The 20,431-nt window shown below is 44.9% G+C and overlaps 1 protein-coding gene across 1 annotated transcript in view; it reads left to right on the forward strand.

Moving 5' to 3' along the window:
• Nucleotides 1-20,431, forward strand: part of KLHL3 (kelch like family member 3) — a 110,589-nt gene that overhangs the window by 49,953 nt on the left and 40,205 nt on the right. The window contains exon 6 of the mRNA XM_060008792.1: nt 13,478-13,587. Coding sequence (XP_059864775.1) covers nt 13,478-13,587 — 110 coding nt within the window. The remainder of the gene's footprint in view (nt 1-13,477; nt 13,588-20,431) is intronic.

The raw sequence follows: 20,431 nt of genomic DNA on the forward strand, positions 1-20,431 counted from the left end.
CTTCTCACAGGAGAATAATTGTGCTTTCATAGACGTCCCCCTCATATACATACACTGTTCCCCCTCTCTTTATTCTTCTAACATCATTTCTACCGCTGAGATAAGTTATAATTAGTTTTTTATCAGAAAACTTTTTATTCAGTAAGGCAGTTAATAAAATGCTTTTTCTTTTACACAGTGACTGCTACAACTGCTAACTCTTGTAAGACAGATACACTGAACAGTCTTCTCAGTATATCAGATAATCTGTTGAGTCCATTTTATTTTCCTTGGAGACATTCTCCCTGCTAGAGCTTGTCATCTTGCTATTTTAATGGGGTTTTCAGAGGGAGTAGTGATGAACATGAATGTTCAGCCCACCATGTTTAGCTGGAAAGAAGTCTTCATTGGTATTTATTTCAACTTGAGGACGAAGGTCATGAGTGACCTAGGAAACAGATCTGGTCACATGAATCAATAGATTCAGTCACGGCCACCTCCTTCCCTTGCAGTAAAGCCTCTCATTCTTCCCCCTGCCCAAACAAACGCCAGCATAGCTGCTGTCTGTTCTGTGTGTCGTGTCCAGCTAATGTCGGGAAGTTAACTGAGGGCCTGCTGGCTGCCCACCTGCCAGCTCCCTGTGCTGTGTTAGCCCCTTGATCCACAAGTCAACAAGCATTTCTTCTGTTTTTCAGCATCCTTTTTTGCTCTCATCAAGCCCCAGACCCCAGGAGCCTACACAGACTCTCATTTCTTCCTGAGGTTTGTTTCTGAGGACACAAATGGGACCAGTTGTTAGGATGATGTCAGTGATGATGATTTTTGTGAAGGACGTTCCCCAGTCACCTCAATTCTGAATTCTTCTGACTCTTCCTGGCCCTAATCCTTGACTCTCCTGTTTCTCTGCTGTCCCTCCTGTGTCTGCCTTTCCCAGTGTTGTACCCCACTTCCTTTCTGTTCTCAGGGAGCCGTTGCTAGTCCAGCCCTCTCTAGTCCAGCCACTTTCTTGAGGGATGTGTTCAGACTTTGCTTCAGCAGGAGCTGAGAGCTTGGCCAAGGCCCAGGTCAGCTTGTGGACATCTGCTGGTGCAGTGGCAAAGGGACAGTGCTTAGACGCCAGAAGATCTCTGTCTCTCTTCCTGGTCTCCCCTCCCCAGCCCTCTCCTTCTATAGAGTGCACGTGCTTGCATGCACACAGCAGGTATCACATCCTTTTGTAGTTGGCTTACAAGGTCGTCTGAGGTTTGGGCCGTGTACCGAACCCCCCCTTTAACAAAGGCTCCCAGGTTCTTCTGGCTTGGCTCTCCCCTACTTTCAAAATCTGTGTTTTCTCCCTTTGCCCTTTTCACTGTCTGATGGTGAGACTCACCTGTGTGAGAGTGGGGAGGATGCAGTTGGGAACATATCGTGGTCTTGGTGCTCTTAGGTCCTGATCTGGGCGTGGTGATTGGGTTCTGCAGCATTGTGGGTGTGTGTAGGCAGTGTCCTGGTGAATTACTTTTAGCTAGCATTTACTAAGCTCTACTTTGGGTCACATCCTAGGCTAAGCATTTTATGTGCATTTAATGCATACAACAGCTGAGGAAACTAAGGCACAGAGGGGTGAAGTAATTTGTTGAGGTCATTTGGAAGAGACAGACAGGATTCAAACCCAGACAGTGTTTACTCCAGAGCCATGTTTTTAACTGCTACATTCTGTGGCTTCCAGGCCCAGTTTGGATGTAGGGTGGCTCTGTGAATCAGTAGCTGTGGAGTGTTGGTGGCTAGAGCTGGCATTTTCCATCGGAAGTGTGAGCCTTGAAGTCTGTGCCATGCAATTACCAAATCCCAACAACCAAGTAGTGTAGACAGACGGCCAGCTGTCTCTGCTAGATGTGGGGTGTTTAGTCATCTTGGGGTGGAGAAGTGAGACGTGGATATCTTCTCTTCCCCCTTGGGAGGCTGCCTCCCAGGAGCACGTGGAGGCAGCCCCCTCACTGCACGCATGAGTCCTCCTCCTTTCCCTGTCTCGGTCAGCGTGACTTAGGGCTGAGAGCCTTCTGCCTGTTGTTCAGGCCTTCTGTGGAGCCTGGGACCAGCTCCTGGATAGTTTTCTTTGCAGCTGTCAGCTGTGCGCAGCAGGGAAAATAAAAATCATATTTTTAAGGTAGTGTGGTAACGCAGAGGTTGATGAGACCGTGATGAGGAGACAGAAGAAGCAGTGTGAAGGTAAGACTTCACACGGTGAAGTGCTTAGAGAAGGAAATAAAAAATGATTATCTGTGCTCACTCCCTTGCACCCACCCACTGCTGTGGGCCTGCTTTGTGTCTTTGATCTTGCACCGATTGACTTGAGATGGAACCTGGCGGCTCTGCCATTGCTGCCTGCTGAGACAGAGCAGCCACCTCGTCCCCTTTTAACTGTGGGGGTGTGGATACCGGCCAGAGTCGCACACAAGGGGCAGTGTCAGCCCCTGCGGTCACAGGCTTCCCTGGCCCGATGCCTCGAGTTAGGAGGTATTTTAGCCCACAGACTACGAGGAAACCCTCCAGCTCAGAACCAGGGGTCACACCAGCCAACACTTTGGAGCTAAGTGGCCCTAGGCCTGTTTTCTTCTCTCTCTGATGGGGGTAGTTCATCCTGCCTTGTTTCCAGGATGGTTTCGGGGTCAGGGGGACAGGGAGGTGAGCCCCCTGCAGAAGTAGGTGCCACCCAGGGCCGTGCTCTGGAGCCTCCCTGCCACTCACACCATCTATAGTAAGAGAGCCTCAGAGCTGGGACCTGGTGGAGAGATGGGACTCCTCGGGTCACCACCACTGCCCCTGCTGCAGACTGCTTGCACTTTGGGGGAGGAGGACCATTTCCAGAGCTTCTGATTGTGGTTTCTCTGTATGCAGATACACAGCTGGGTATGTCCTGCCTCCCCCTCTTCCCTAGTCTCTGGCCAGCTGGCCTCTGCCTTCACCTGTCCATAGCCCCAAGCTGTGCCTCAATTCTGTTCCTCTTCCTTCTCTAAGATGAGCTTTCTTTTTGTTATTATTGCTATTGTTATTGCTATCTTAATACAAAACCACCTGTGATTATTACAGAAGCAGCCGACAGGCAGAAAGAGCAGGAAAAGCGCCACAATCCTACCCAGTGGGAGTCACGGGCAGCGCCCTGGTATATAGCTTTCCCAGTCTTTTTCATTCCACGTGTATGTTTTCCAGCCTAAAAAAATCTTAGCAGTATATTCTGAACAACTTTCCGTGTCAGCAGACATATTTCTATACCATTATTTTAAAACTTTAGAGAATGTATTCAATAAAAGCAACTTGTACCCATGATAAAAGTTTCAAACAGGACACAAGGTATAAAATGCTCAGCTGATCTTCTCCCAGGCCCTCTTAAGGGAGCAGGGCACTCTCTTGGGTATCCCTACAAAATACGTATATATTACGCTTTTTAACTTACACAAATAGAAGCCTTCTGTACTCATTATACTTAAAAAAATTTTTTTTTTTACTTAGTACAATATCTTGGAGTTCTTGGCAGACCCTTGTGTATGGCTACATCTTACTCTTTTTGTCTACTGCATCATAGGGATGAACTGTAATGAACTACAATTTATTTAAGTAGTCCTCTCTTGATGAACATTAATGTTACCAGTTTTTTTCTTTTATATAAAATGCTTTAGCAAGAATTACTTTATGTAATATTTTGGAGGAAACTTGCTGCTTTGTAAGTAATAGTGAGCTTGTACCTGTAGGGTACCATCTTAGCAGCATAAAGTAGCTGAAAGAGAGTGAGCATTAAAAAAAGATACTGCCAAATTGCTGTCTAAAAGAGGAACTACTTTTAAGGTCGACGATGGCCTTCTGATAAGTCTTCATACCCCTGGCGAAGGTGGACACAGCATGCCTCTGCTGGGCTGGAGCACGACCTCTTTCCACCCTATTTGATTTCCTGTTTAGAATGGGCCTTTTTCTTCCTGCTGTGGCAGTCTCTTCTGCTTCCTCTGGGTCCAGTTTCCCCTTCAGGGTTATGCCCCCAGATTTTTGCTGTGATATATATTATTCTGGGCTGGGGGAGGGTGAGTCCCATAGTTAGAAGCTGACTGCTCAGACCCTTGCCCCCAGCTGATGGTATCATAGTTCTCCTGGGTAACTGGGAAAAGGACCCTAGTGTTTTGCACAGCCTGTTTCTTTTTCTTTTTAAAAAAATTTTTATGGGAGTATAGTTGCTTTACAATATTGTGTTAGTTTCTACTGTACAGCAAAGTGAATCAGCTATATGTATACATATATCCCCTCTTCTTTGGACTTCCTTCCCACTTAGGTCACCACAGAGCATTGAGTAGAGGTCCCTGTGCTATACAGCAGGTTCTCATTAGTTATCTATTTTATACATAGTATCAATAGTGTATATATGTCAATTCCAATCTCCCAATTCATCCCACCCCCTCCCCCTTGGTATCCATATGTTTGTTCTCTACATCTGTGTCTCTGTTTCTGCTTTGTAAATAAGATTATCTATACCAATTTTTTCAGATTCCAAGTATGCATTAATATACGATATTTGTTTTTCTCTTTCTGACTGACTTCACTCTGTATGACAGTCTCTAGGTCCATCCACGTCTCTACAAATGACCCAATTTCGTTCCTTTTTATGGCTGTGTGATATTCCATTGTATATATATGTACCACATCTGTCGATGGACATTTAGGTTGTTTCCATGTTCTGGCTATTACAAATAGTACTGCAATGAACACTGGGGTGCATGTGTCTTTTTTTTTTTTTTTTTTTTTTTTTTGCGTCACGCGGGCCTCTCACTGTTGTGGCCTCTCCCGTTGCGGAGCACAGGCTCCGGACGTGCAGGCCCAGTGGCCACGGCTCACGGGCCCAGCTGCTCCGCGGCACGTGGGATCCTCCCGGACCGGGGCACGAACCCGTGTCCCCTGCATTGGCAGGCGGACTCTCAACCACTGCGCCACCAGGGAAGCCCCATGTGTCTTTTTGAATTATGGTTTTCTCTGGGTATATGCCCAGTTGTGGGATTGCTGGGTCGTATGGTAATTCTATTTTTAGCTTTTTAAGGAAGCTCCATACTGTTTGCCACAATGGCTGTATCAGTTTACATTCCCACCAACAGTGAAAGAAGGTTCCTTTTTCTCCACACCCTCTCTAGCATTTATTGTTTGTAGATTTTGTGATGATGGCCATTCTGACCAGTGTGAGGTGATATCTCATTGTAGCTTTTTTTTTTTTGCGGTATGCGGGCCTCTCACTGTTGTGGCCTCTCCCGTTGTGGAGCACAGGCTCCAGACGCGCAGGCTCAGCGGCCATGGCTCACGGGCCCAGCCGCTCCCCGGCATGTGGGATCCTCCCAGACCGGGGCACGAACCCATGTCCCCTGCATGGCGGGGGACTCTCAACCACTGCGCCATCAGGGAAGCCCCTCATTATAGTTTTGATTTGCATTTCTCTAATAATTAGTGATGTTGAGCATCTTTTCATGTGCCTCTTGGCCATCTGTATGTCTTCTTTGGAGAAATGTCTATTTGGATCTTATGCCCATTTTTTGATTGGGTTGCTTGTTTTTTTGATATTGAACTGCATAAGCTGTTTGTATATTTTTGGAGATTAATCCTTTGTCACTTGCTTCGTTTGCAAATATTTTCTCCCATTCTGAAGGTTGTCTTTTTATCTTGTTTATGGTTTCCTTTGCTGTGCAAAAGCTTTTAAGTTTAATTAGCTCCCATTTGTTTGTTTTTAGTCTCATTAGTCTAGGAGGTGGGTCAAAAAAGATCTTGCTGCAATTTATGTCAAAGAGTGTTCTGCCTGTGTTTTCCTCTAAGAGCTTTATAGTGTCTGGCCTTCCATTTAGGTCTTTAATCCATTTTGAGTTTATTTTTGTGTGTGGTGTTAGGGAGTGTTCTAATTTCATTCTTTTACATGTAGCTATTCAGTTTTCCCAGCAGCACTTATTGAAGAGGCTGTCTTTGCTCCATTGTATATTCTGGCCTCCTTTGTCATAAATTAGGTGACCATATGTGTGTGGGTTTATCTCTGGACTTTCTATCCTGTTCCATTGATCTATATTTTTGTTTTTGTGCCAGTACCATATTGTCTTGATTACTGTAGCTTTGTAGTATAGTCTGAAGTCAGGGAGCCTGATTCTTCCAGCTCTGTTTTCCTTTCTTAAGATTTCTTTGGCTATTCGGAGTCTTCTGTGTTTCCATACAAATTGTAAAATTTTTTGTTCTAATTCTGTGAAAAATGCCATTGGTAATTTGATAGGGATTGCATTTGAATCTGTAAATTGCTTTGGGTGGTGTAGTCATTTTCACAGTATTGATTCTTCCAATCCAAGAACATGGCATATCTCGCCATCTGTTTGTGTCATCTTTGATTTCTTTCATCAGTATCTTATAGTTTTCTGCATACAGGTCTTTTGTCTCCCTAGGTAGGTTTATTCCTAGGCATTTTAGTCTTTTTGTTGCAGTGGTAAATGGGATTGTTTCCTTAATTTGTCTTTCTGATCTTTTGTTGTTAGTGTATAAGAATGCAGGAGATTTCTGTGTATTAATTTTGTATCCTGCGACTTCTTATATCTCACTGTTATTGTTTCCAGGGACTGCTTAATATTTAACTTCAGAGGCTTGGGCCCAGGTTTATGGGGACTTTGTTGTTTGGTAATTGGATGGCCATGCACTGGACCATCAGCAGAGCTGGTTGGGAGGGATATTAATGGGACCCTGTTAATGAAGTGGCAATTAAAATTCTTTGGACATTTTGTTTACATCAGTCTGCCAAAGCTGAGCTGAAACCCTCCAGCCATGGGATGGAAAAGCCATCGAATTTCACGTGTTTGTGGAGAGAAATGGCCTTTTTTTTTGATTGATGGAGTCATTTGAGACCATGGAATGAAGTAATTAAACTAAGGGCAGCAAAAAACTTTGACAAAGCATTTTAAAACACACGAACCTCTGACTCACTGAGGGTCATCTTGTGAAATTGCTGCCTCCAACTTGGCATCATAAAGTAATAATGGTGGTGATGATCATGGTGGGAGTTTCTACCATTTCTGAACACTTGCAAGGTGCCAGGCATGGTGCTACACACTTCATAACTATAAGAGGCCACATAACTATCAGAAGTAGTTATTACTTTCCCAACTTATAGATGAAGAAATGGAAACCCCAGAGAAGTTTAGTAACTTGCTCCAGATCACATAGTTTGTGAGTGGCAATGCCAAGATTCATGATGAGGCTGTCTCCAGGGCCTGTGCTCTGAGCCCACTGTTTATTTTCACATCTTCCCAGGCCAGTTCAGCCTCTCTGTCCATGGCAGTTGCCTCACTCCTACCTCTGCTTCTACCTTGAAGGTGGCAAGTGAAGTATTAGTGCAGATGCAGGTATTTTTTGTTGTTAGGTGTTCTCCTTGTTGGGATTTTAGGAAACTTCCCTGTTCCTTCCATACTCTGGAGAACAGGGAACTTTGTTGTTGTTGAATCAGTAGCACTGATAACTGGGTAGTTTTGATATAGCCCTTTGCTCTGTGTGTGTGTGATAGAGAGAAAAGGGAGGTACAACATATATACTTCTGGAATTAGGTCGACGTGGAAAGAGAGCTTGTATCCCACCATCCCTGGCAGAGTGGAGTCAGTGAAATTTAGAGTCTAAGGGCTGGTGGTCGTGACCCCTTGTGGGAAGAGGTCAAGGTAGATCTGTGTTACTTCTCTGTGGGAGCTGAGCCTTCTCCCTGGAGCAAGGAAACTGTGGGCCTTGAAAGCCAAATATTGATTCAAGAAAGCTTACCTCTGCCCTCCCAAAATAGGATAATGGAGAGAGAAATTTAAATCAGCTGTTTTCTTTTTATACCCTGTTAAAATGTTTTGATTCTGTTTGTGTGTCCACCTGTGTCAGCCATTCATTCCTGGGGGCATGATCAGTGGTGCCATTCAGAGGCACTCATACCTTTTATGCTGGGGCCCCTGGCCCTGGAATAACTGGGTTCATTTCGTCTCTGCAGGTCAAAGAAGTCATAGATGGGTTATTGTCTGGGCTTGTAGCTTAGTTGAACCTGATCAAAGGCTTAGGTTTATTTCATCCCATCAAGAGGGAGAAATGGACTTGGGACTTGCTTGAGAGGTTGCCTGAGCCCTAGGCAGTCCTGAAGAATGGACAAGGAAGCGCAGTAATTGCAGAGCTCAATATCTGCAGACATTGTCCTGGACACTGAGGATTCACAATCACACAGACAGACTCAAATGAGACAGACCCTGCCCTCATGGGACTCATAGTTCCAGTATGAGAGGAAGACCTCAGGTGGTAAGACAGGTTGACTAGCAGTATGAACATTTTAATTTCCTATTTGGGTGGCTTTGGGAACACAGAAGAATATCACGGCATCTAACCTGGAAGACAGGTGGATTAGAGAAAGATTTCAATCCAAGGGTTGGGTCTGAGATTTGAATCCAGGTCTGATGCCAAAATGTTTAGAACACTACTACTCTAAGATTTTTTTTTAAAGAAATATCTTTAGATTCCTGTTTCTTTCTCTCTCTGCAGTATCCCTAAGAGGGATTCTTAGGGTGCTCTGATGTCTATATTGAATTTTACCAAAATGGCCTGCTCAGGACAAGTTTTTATTATCTTGAGGACTATAATACTTATCAGAATGTTTGTTATTATATTCAGATAGCCTTAATTTCAAAACCTGGCTCTACCACTTTACTGTGCCGTATGATACTAAGCTCATAACTTAGGCTTTCCAAGCCTCCATTTCTCCATCTGTAAAATGGAGATATTGATATTCACTTCAGCTGGGCTTTTGGAAGATATAAGTGACATAATATATGTAAAATACCTAGTACAGTGTTAGCTGTTTTAAGGAAAAGCCATTAACTTTCTCCAGGCCTGCTTCCTTGAAAAGACCCAAATATGCCCCCTTTCCTAGGAATGTGCCACCCAATTTCCTCATCCTTTCGACATTGGGAAGATATGCGTGTGTTGCTTGCCAGGGAAAGGATTTGCAGTTGTCTGGTGCCCCTCCCCTTCTCCAAAATTTCTCATCCAAATGGACAGGAACAGATCCATTAATGTTTCATTAATCAAAACTTGGATTTTTTTTTTTTTTTTTTGGAGAAGGAAGGCTTTATTATTATTTGCAGCAAGTAGGGAGAACCCTGGAGATCTTTCCCAAAGCAGTGTTTCCAAAACTTGGATTTTTAAAATATTTATAATAATACTTTTTATTTGAGTACAGAGGGGAAATAAAGAGCTATCTTTTAATCCTGAAATTCTAGACTTATATATTTGTGAACAAACAGTATCTATAAATTTGTATTCTGCATTTTCTCTTAATGTTATGATTTTTTGTTATTATTATAATCTCTTAAATATGTTTTCCCTTTATATTCCATAAGCAAAAACTTAGTCAAATGAAGAGAAAAATTAAATACCTAATAACTTAAACAACTCACTATTTCCATTCCAAAACTTGGATCCTAAACAGTGTTTGCTACTTATAGTGAAGCCTGGTTAATTGGGACTCTCAGTCAGAATGGTTAATTAATTGACTTTTTTTTTTCCTGTTTACACTCCTCCCTAAAGGAAAAAAAAGCAAAAAGACAAGAAAAGTTAGAGTTTATTTTGGAGAGTCCCCCTTCAAGGGGCTAGCCCATGGTTGAAAGATACTACACCCCTGCATATTTCACCCATCCCCCAAGATTGAGCCTTGCCGGTCTCTCCTGCATCTCTGGGAGCCTGGCACAGGATGCTCTATACATATTTGTTAGATGAATGAAGACACAGCCTACCCTCTAGCTAGACTGAGCTATTGCTTGTTCTCTAGTCATGCTCTGAATTTGCCTGCTTTTATTTAACTTGGAGTGCCTCTCCCAGTCATGGCCCTGTGGACTTTGGGTTGAAGTTGCTGGTGCCTTGTTTTACCCTTTTGTAAGCCAGTGGCCTCCTTGTAGGCATCGGCTCTGCTTTCTTCATTTTTGAAGAAACACTGTATTTGGCACATCATGTATGAACAGTTATTGAGCACTTACAATGGTCTCAGGAAATGTGAGTTACATATATTTGCTTATCTAATGCCCATAACACCTCTATGAGATAGGTGCTATTATTCTCTCTATTTAATAGATGAGAATACTGAAGCCTTCAGTATTCTCATCTGAAGAAATTGAGTAACTTATATCACTAGAAAGTTTGTGGAACTCAGTGGAATAAAGTGGGTCTCTTAAGACCTTTGAGGTCCACAGCCTTGCCTGCAGGACCTGCAGTCTCAAAGGATGACTCTGATGCTGCGGAAACGCTTCTCTGTTGGAGAGCAGTCCTGCCCACAGAACTGGACTTCGTGACTCAGGAACATGGGCGCATAATATTCCTCCTTCATTTCTAAAGAGTTTCTTATAGATCTCAAAATGGGCTAATACATAGTATCATTTTTGAACTTCAAAACAACCTGGAGACTGAGGTCAGGCATTACCACCCCATTTTATGATTCAGGAAGCCAAAGCCTGGAAAGAAGTGACTGTAAGAGGTGGAGCTGGGACTTGAACCCAGGTCTTCTGATTGTTAGCCACAGTTTGTCACTACATTCTCCCTTAATACGTTCACAGCAAAGCAAAACAAATTTAAAAAAAGCTCGAAACAAACAAACAAGTGTTAAAGGTAGAAGCTGATTCTCAGGGCGGTGTCTTCTGGTAGCATAGTGGGTTCTTTCCAGGAAGAGGCTGGGAAGAGCGCTGACTTGAGTACAAAGTCTTCTGGGGAGCTCCTGTCTCCCAGGAAACTGAGTTAGCCAGAGCATCCTGTTCCTGTTTTTTCTGTCCTGTTGTGTCTTGAGTGTTGCTAACAGAAAGGGGGCTCTGGTCCCCAGACTCTGGGCCCTGTGTCCTCAGACCAAAGGGGGAAGGGAAGGAGTTTTTGTCTGGGCCCCTTCTTTGTGTCCCCCTGTTCATGCCTCGCAAATCTCCTGGATCTCGGGGTGCCAGCCCTGGGTGAGAAGCTCCTGCCCAATACCTCCCTTGTTGCCTCCTCCCCACCAGATGCTCCTTCCTGGGAGGATTTCTGAAGGTTTTCAGTGGGAGGTTCCTGATGGGCAAATAAGCAGCTGACTTCAGAGAGAAGGGACCCAGATTCACATCCTGCAATGCCCCAGAGTGTGAGAGATGGGGAGGTGTGGGGGGCTGACTACTTCCTGCCTTGGTTTATCTTTGAGGACTTCTGGTTTGTTCACCAAGTCACCTAGGGTACACATCACTGCACTTCTATTTTCCTCCTTTTCAAAACCCAAGCTCATCTACTTTTGGCTTTCTGAGCTCTGAGGAAGAATTCCTTACAGCTCAGAATTTTACTTTCTCACCTCCTCCTGTTCTTTTCACTCCTCCAAATGTTAGGTTTTTCAGTCAACCAAAGATAAAGGTGGCAAGACCAGGTATGGCTCTGGGCCACAGGGATGTAGGCACTGGTTTGCCTGACTCACCTGCTGAGCTCAGCCGAGGCTGGTCCACAGAGCCTCCCTGCCCTATACTTTGTCAGTTTTCTCTCTGCTGTTTCTTGGGTGTTGCCAACACATTGGGAGACTCTGGTCCAAAGACTTCTTGGGCTAGAAAGAGTGTATAGGGAGAATCCTGTTACTTTCCAAGCCTCCAGGCCAAGAATGAATTCCCATTGTCCAAAGAAAATTGTTTACTTGCTTTTATTTAAAAATCTTTAGGAATGGACACTTTAAAAATAACTATCTAGTCTTAAATATTCCCATAGTTAGGGAGGTGTTTTGAATGTCATACTTAAAATCTATGCTTTAACTAAAGGCTTTTTTCTGTTGACATATAGAGAAGTAAGACCAGCTTCTTACGTTTTGACAGCTGCTTCCGTTTGTAAAAGATCTGACTTTTAAATTTGTCTTGTCTTGTACAAGCATCCCTGAGCCTCAGGACAGGTGAGCTTTAATAGTGGCTTCAGTTATATCATTAGGCTGGTGGGGAGAAAGTGGGAGCCCTCTTTGTCCAGTGAAAGATGGGAAAGATTATTTATAACTCAGTCATTGAGAGTAAAGTATTAACATTTAGGGAATCTGGATGAAAGGCATATGGGAATTCTTTGGATCTGAAATTCTTACAACATAAAAAGTTAAAAATGATTTTTGCAAGAAAATTATTTAAACCTTAAGTTCTTCATTTGTTTGGTTTTTAAGAAGTTGATGAGTGTGATTAGCATGCTCTGATTTTCCTTTTCATTGTGCAGCTGCAGCAGAGTTGATGTTTCAGCAGCCTCCCAGGCATGGAGGGACTCAGAATCTCACTCCAGGAGCCAGCCAGGCCAAGTGGGGGGTGGGGAGCTTCTGGAATTATCCAAGAAGCTCTCAGGGCAGAGCGGGGCCACCACAGAAGGAAGGGGAGAGGCCTGGAGGGCAAGGAGCACAGATGCTCCTGGGGCGATGGTGCAGGGTTGTGAGAACCGAGGAAGGTATGGGGCAAATGACAAAGGACGCTGTGACCTCCAGAGTCTGCTACACCAGGAACTGTCAGCCCTTGGGCTGGTTCACTTGGAAGGAACTTGCAAAACACGTTCTCAGTTCCTCTCTCATCAGAGCATGGGAGGGAGTGAGACGTGGTTTTTACCTCCATTGTACAGATGGGGATAATGAGACCCAGGGAAGAGATGCCATTGGCTCAAAGGCACAACTCATAAATGACAAAGCCGGGACTTGAATCTAGGTCCTTCTTTCTGAAGTGCATGCTCTTTCACTGGCAAATGCCTCTGTAATAGCAGGATGGCGGCCTGGGCGAATGTCAGGGTAGGAATTGTCCTTGGCATTTCCCTTGTGTGGTCCTCGGGCCTGTGAGTTTTATCTTGTTCTAGTTGTCCCCGAACTCCCCTCCATCTTATGGCCTCTATAGGCTCAGCCGCTGTGGACTGTTCCCAGTGGTGGTGGTGCCAGCCGTGTTGGTGCCACACCTGGACAAAAGCTTAGTTGAGCCTCCTTGTGAACCAGATTCTCACTATAGCAGGCTTGACTTGGGCAAGATGGGATGAACCCTTCTGCCAGCCTTCTAATGTTGACTTCCTACCAGAACCCCCAGAGACTTTGAGCCACACAGCAGTTCTGACCCACTTTTGTTTGGCTGAGCTGCAGGTGGCACCGTCTGCAACTCTGCCAGCCTGTGCCTTGAGGGGAAATGAGCTCGATTAAGTAGGCAGGCCCCTGTGAGGCTTCTCTGCAAGACCATGATTAATCTCATGGAGCATGGAAAAAATATAACCTCGCATCTCTCTGCCCCATTTTCCTCTGTGATGATGTTCAGGACAGAGGGTCACACAGGGGGATGCCTTTGCTGCTGAATTAAGAGGCTGGTTTCCCTCCAGCCAGGATGTCTGCCTTTCTCTCTGCCTCCTGCCTCCCCCAGAGCTCCCAGGACTCTGCTCTGAATCCCACAGATTGTCATGGCCTTGGTTCATGGAAGGGCAGGAGTGTGTTATAACTTTGTTTTCTGAACTTCTGCTTTTTTTGGAACAGAGCAGCACTTTCCAGAGGTGATGCTGGGGGAAGAATTTCTTAGCCTAAGTCTGGACCAGGTGTGCAGCTTGATATCCAGTGACAAGCTGACCGTTTCTTCAGAAGAGAAGGTATGACATGGCCCTTCTTTGAAACAGGAGCCTCTCTCGTGAGGTGGTCATGGGAAGGACTTGTGGTTCAATGAGACCTTTTCTCTTTTTCAAATTAAAAAAAAGATCTTATTTTTTTTTGTCCTTTTTTTTTTTTTTAAAAAAAAAAGGCTTTCTGGCCCACGACTGCTACATTCACTTTATGGACCCTTTAAAGAAGGAGTAATGGTGATGATGATGATGATGGCGGGAAAGCTGCCTCCCTTTTTTTTTTTTTTTTGCCTCCCTTTCTTAAGCGTTTATAGTTTGCCAAGCCCTGTGCTAAGTGCTTGATGTTCTTCAGTTCACTCAGCCTTCACCTCAGCCTGTGAGGTGAAGCAGGCATCGCTGTTGTCCTCACATTACAGATGAGGAAACAGACTCAGAGGATTTAATTAGCTTGTTCAAGGTCACTCAGCTGGTTTGCATGTCACCTGGTCTTAACCATAGTCCCACACAGCCTCTTGTGAGTATCACTGAGCATTTAAGCCAGAGCATACCTTTGGGGAACATCTACTCCGATAGGGAATTGGAATTTTTACTGATGAGGAAACCGAGCCCCAGAGAGGGGATAGAAACTGCTGAAGGTCACACACAGTTTTTCGGTGGCCAAGCCAGGACTAGAACCCAGGTCTCCTGACCCCAGTCCCCTGACTCACTGACCACACACCTCTTCCTCTGCGCTAGAAGCTTGACTTCTGCCCCTGCTGTAGCTGATCTGTGACTGCTGATCTATCCTACTTCCCAGCCTTCCTCATCTCTGACCCTATGCTAGGAATATTCTCTACTTCCCTCTTCACCTGGCTGAATTCCCAAACAGTTCAGATTTTTCTTCTACCAGGAAGAATTTCTTTACTCCAGGAGATTCAGTCTACTATACTGGAAATAACATATGCTTCCATGTTGGCCACTGGGGTCCAAATCTCATCTCTAGTATTTACAAATCAGTTATGTGACCTTGGGCAAGATATTTTGCTTCTCCATCTACTTCCTCATTTTGTGAAGTGTGGGTAGTAATAGAACATGTTCCACAGGGTGGTTGTGGGGATTGAATGGGATAAGGTATATAAAATGCCTAGTATAGTACCTGCTGCCTAGTGGGTGCCTAGTCAGTGTTAGCTGAATTGATTATTGACTGTGCATCTGGAATTAATCCCTTTTTCCTCTGGGATAACACTTAACCTTGTTCTACTTTATATTGTAGTTCGTTCTGAGCTGGTCTTACCTCCTCCACTCACTTGTGAGTTCCCTGATGGTAGGGACCACACCTTACTCACCTCTGCAGCCTCAGAGATACTCAATAAATGTTTCTTGAATTGTCCTAGTCCAATCTCAGCATCCAAGCTTGAGGCCCTTTCCTGAGGGAATATTCAAGGAAAAGCCCTTGAGAAGGATTTTATGTTGGAGACGAGAACTGCATCCAAAGGTACATGTCCAGAGAATGGGTGTGAAATTCACAAGCCCCTGCCTGTTGTCCTGCAAAAGTCTGATCAAGAAGAAAAGCAGTTGTCAGTTGGAACTATGGGCTGTCCTGAGACTTCAGGGGGATCCCCAGAAGGTGACTGGCACAAGCTGGACTCTCCTGTAGGCTTAGGGAGGTCTCTGCTTCCATTAGCTGATGTGAAACAGCACGTCCAGGGGAAAGGATGCTTCTGGCCAGGCCACAGGCCCCTTCCTGCCCTAGCCTCAGAAATGGACAGGCTTTCCTCGCTTCTTGCTAAGCTTGTGTACTTTCTTCTCTGGACTGTGCTACCAAATTGGCACAATTTGACGGAATGAACCAGTCATTTGGCTCTGTGAATGTTGGGCTGTTGGCCAGTTTAGGGTCTGCTTGATCATGTCCTCAAGTGTAGTTTGAGAAAATGGAAGCAGGCACATAAGTAGCAGGATTTGAATCAACTTAGGGTGTTGGATTGAGAGGGAGACCCTTCGATCTTAAATTCATCCTGGCCCATCCTTCTCTGAGATCATAGTAAGTTTTAGGTGAGGGCTTGTCTATGCGTGCTATGCCAGGACAGGGGTGGAGGTGGGTTGTTAGTAGGGAGGGGCAGTATAGTGCCCTGGAAACCACTTGGGTTTTGGACTTGGGCAGGACTGGTTCCACACTCAACTTACTGACCGTATGACCTTGAGAAGTCACTGGTTTCTTTGAACCATAATTTACTTACATGTAAAACTGAAATACTAAGAGTGCCTCCCTTACAGAGTTGTCACGAGGATTAGAGATACTGGGTGAAAAAAAATCAAATACGGTGTTTGATAGGTGCTCAATAAATGGCAACTATCATTGTAATGATCACAGTTCTGTCTTTGGAGGTACCAGTGATAATGGTAATTGTATTGATTTGCCATTGGTAATGGTGAAACAAAGCATGGTGTTAATTGCATCTTTCCAGAAACAAAGAAACATGACAATAGATGTACACTCTTAAAACTTGTCTATACTGACTTTCATTTATTCATATGCTTACCTATGGGTTCCTCTTTCTGTAGAATCAGTTTGGAGTGTAGGTATTTTTCACATTATTGATGTTGTGTATCATATTTTGTTCTCAGAAGTTATGTGTAACTTCAGAGTTATGTGATGCTTTTCAGAAAGTGTATTACTCATGATCTTGAACCCTTTGGTATGTTTAAGTTTAGCTATGTAATTTTGAGTCTTATTAATGAATAGTAGGGTTTGGCCTGCATTTTCTCTTTGGCAAAACCCATATATTTTTTTTCCCCTTAATTGCTCACATATTGCTGGAAGTTAAATAGCTGGAAGCTTTTGACAATTAGATGTTTGTCATTTGAACGCTAGCCCTTAAGGCTTTGAAAATTCTGTGATCTGTTCCAAGAGGTTTGGTGATTTCTACTCCCTTTAATTACATTGTGTGTGATAGGCATAATCGCTTGCATGCATAATAGCTTTTTCTTGCGATATAGTGAAAATTTTTGAGTGTATTTGAAGTAGTATCAGGGATCTTCATTTAAGTTAAAATCCAACTGATTTAATGTTAACATTTGCAGAAAATTCAGTTGCGTCGGCAGTCAAATGACCTGTGTTCAGCAAAATTTACACTTGAAACACAGTATCAGTTATATTATGACTGACTTCTCTACCAGCAGCCCACAGGTTTCTTTCAATGTATATTATAAAATGCAGCCAGGTTTCAGATGCATCTTAAAACTATGCATCTTAAAATAGAGGAAATGTAGTATCTTACTATTAATGATGACTTTAAGCGTCTGTGGCTGGGCCCAGGCAGCTTGCTTGTTGGAAGTTTGAAAGTATGGGTTCTGCGGCCAGAATAACTGAATTCAGTCCTGGCTCCACTACTTTAACAAGCTGAGTGATCTTGGGCCAGTTATTCATCTCCTACCAGAATGTATACACCATGTATAGTCAGGAATTTTGACTATCTTATGGTTGCTTCTAGAGTGGTGTCAGGTCCATGGTAGATACCAAAAAATATTTGTTGAAGGAATGAATAAAAGAACCTAAGTCTCAGTTTTCTCATCTGTGAAGGCGGGTAATGATAGTGTAGTATCTATCTTATAGAGCTCTTCTGAGGATGAAATGAGGTGATACATGTAACCATTGACTGGGGCCTTTCTCAAGGGGAAGCTCTTCCCGGGTCCCATATTGGTCTGGGTGGTTGGCGTGACCTGCGGCTCTGTGCCAGGCAGGAGCTGAGGTGGTAACTGTCTCTGGGTCGCCAGCACCCCCAGCACCATCTGGGCCTCTCTGAGGGCTCAGGTGCTGTTCTTCCTCCAAGAGCACTTGCTTTTGCCCACGACTCATCCCCTTCACTACGCTCAAGCTCCTTGAGGGCTGTGAGGGTAACTTAGCCATCTCTGTGTCACGCACAGTCCTGACACAGAGACCTGGGAGGCACTAGGAGGTGCTCAGCAGACGTTCCCCGAGGGAGTGAAGAGGCAGACTGGGGCTGGGCTCTGCCCTGAGCCAGCTGATATTATGGGGATAATTTTAATATTTTTCCAGAGAATAAGGAGACATGTGGGAACTAGAGGTCGGAGGGAGGCGTGGATCTTTGCCATTTTCTCTCCTGTTTTTCCTCCGTGTGGTTTTTGTTTTAAAATTCCTGTTATTTGAGAGAGGACAAGTGGATGTGGTAGGAATCACAAAATCACTAGTTCTTTGGTTAGGACTTTCCTCCCCTCTCCCCTGCTTACCCCTGCCCAGTGAGAGGGAAAACACAGAGAAGCAAGCCCCTCCCAGGCACCTGATTCTTTCCTATGGGAGGTGTCGCAGGGTTAGAGCTAACCCTGTGAGCAGAAAGCCTGTTTTTTGCATACGCTTTGAGACACGAAGTTCAGCTGTCACCATGGGCAGCCTCATTGACCCAGGGGCAGGATAAGCAACCTTCCAGGACAAACACACTGCCAGGAGAAGAGATATGACTCCTGCGTTCCACTGCAGTTTTGCCACCGAGTTGCTGGTTATTGGACTTTTCGGAATCTTTGCTTTCCTAGCTGGTAAATATCTTTCTACTTCTCAAGAATTCCATGCCTTCTTATGAAACACTATTGAGGCTTCTCAGAGTAAGAACTAACGGGGAAATGGCCTCATGTTAGATACAGGTCAGGAAGGAATTGGTTGAGTTTCTTCAAAAAATTAAATTAGTGCCAAGTATGTGTTATAATGAGAAGAACAGGTTAGTTTCTCTCTGCATGATCACATTTTTATGTACTTTTATCTCCTAAAACTCTCATCAGGGGACAAATTCTGATATTTTATCTCCTGGAAGGGATTGGACCTTGTCTCCTGGGATCATTAGTGTTGCAGGCTCTCCTGTCTGAATGCCTAGCCTCTCCCGCCAGCACCGGTGGTCGGTCTGGGGCGTGGGCAGGAGCTCCTCAGCCGGTAGGCTGGGCTTCAGTGCTTGCTGCTGAGGCATCATCCAGCGCCCAAAGAAGTACATCCCGTGCTTAGGCCGAGCTGTTGGCAGCCCTGCCACACTCTGAGGTCAGCATTCGAGTTGCCAAATCCTCAGCCTGCAGACAATGATGTGGCCTGGGCCCCTGCGTCAGTGTTACCCTTCTTACTGCTCTCCTTTGGAGAGCACAGTTCAGTAAGTGCCTGTGACGGGAGTACCACCATGCTAGGACCAACAATCTATCTTGGCTGCTCACTGTGACTATTTCACACATCGTTGAAAAAAAGCTCGGAGTTAGTGAGCTTGGAGTAAGCTCAGAGACATGAGCAAATGCAAAGTGCACGGTTCAACTTTGTACAAAGTGCAACACCCACAAAGCCAGCATCCAGATCAAGGAACAGAGCTCCCGGCCTTCCTCCCAGTCACTGCCCCCCATCCCGAGACGCCAAGCTACTATTCTGACTTCTCAGTAGATCAGTTTTGCCAGTTTTTGAACTCTGTATAAATGGAATCCTGGTGTGTGCATGCTTTTGTGCCTGACTTCTTTTACCCAGCATACTGTTTTGCATATCATTTCTAATGCATACAACGGCTCTCAAGGCCATTTGGAGAGGAGGAGACTAAGGCTTATTGACAATAGACAGCTCTGTGATTTGAAGCTGTGTCTGCCACCCAGGCCCCTGGTCTTTATTAATGAACCCCCACCCCGATGGGGAGACCCTTACTCATTACTGTTCAAGAGCTTGTTGGGAGTTCCCTGGTGGCCTAGTGGTTAGGACTCTGGGCTTTCACTGCCATGGCCTGGGTTGAATCCCTGGTTGGGATCCCGTGAGCTGTTGGACCTTTCCCCTTGCCAGTGAAGGGCTCCCCCCTTTACTCAGTGTGCGGGAACATCTGGCTTGGCTGTCTCAGTGACTTAGGGGGTGGGGTAGAAGGATCAGGTTCATCTGGTATTTTCTGGCCAAAGCTTGTGCTTATGTTGGAGGTGTGACCCGAGGACGATGAAATCCAATTTCCTCCATCTCCTTTCCACATAGCAACCTCGTAGCACTCAAGAAATTGGTTCTGGAACATGAAGTGGTGAGGAAATGATGCTATTTCTTTGTCTAAAAGTGAAACCCTAACCGTGCCGTGTAGGCAGCCAATTATTTCATCGTGGGGCCCATGAAAAGTATTTTCATCTGAGTAGAGATCACCCTGTCTCATGATTGAGGCCACAGGGTCTCTGCTTAGATTTTACAGACCAGGGGTTGACACAGTTTTCCTTTAAAGGGCCAGACAGTAAATATTTTAGGCTTTTGTGGGCCACAGAGTCTCAGTTCAGCTCTGCTGTTGAAGTGTGAAAGCAGCCATAGATGATTTGTCATGAGTGAGTGTGGCTGTGTTCCAGGGAAATTTTATTTACAAAAACAGGTGCATGTGGCCTGTTGGCTGAGGTTTGCCAGCTGGGTAGCTGCTGAGAATAACGGGTAAGAGCCTGAGCCCTGGAGATGGGCTTGTGTGGGCCCAGCCCTGCTGCTTTCTGCCTCTGGACTTGGATGAGTCAGTCAATGAGGGGCAGGAGTGTCTACTCAGCGGCCGTCAGGAGAGTCCATGGTTACAGTGTCTCTGGGGAATGTGGCTCAGGGCCTGACACAGCATGGACGTGAACTGCTGCTGCTGCTACCTGTTGCCCCTTTGCCTTGGCCAGTCCTTTGATGGCAGGGGCCGTTGGGAGCGATTTTAGGCACATAGGCTAGTTGGAAGTTTATTTGCTTATTTTCCAAGCATGACGTCTAAATGAAAAAAATATGCGGCCTTCTCTAGCTGCTGAGAAGGTCACCGTTGCTGCCGAGTGCTGTGGCTTTCACAGCTGAGTAGGTAAACAGTGCAACTGAGTGGAACCAGTTAGACAAGTCAAGCCAAAAATAAAGATAAGGTTAAATATCAACGTCATTAGACTC

The sequence above is a fragment of the Delphinus delphis genome, chromosome 3 (assembly GCF_949987515.2).
Source record: "Delphinus delphis chromosome 3, mDelDel1.2, whole genome shotgun sequence".
Lineage (NCBI taxonomy): Eukaryota > Metazoa > Chordata > Mammalia > Artiodactyla > Delphinidae > Delphinus > Delphinus delphis.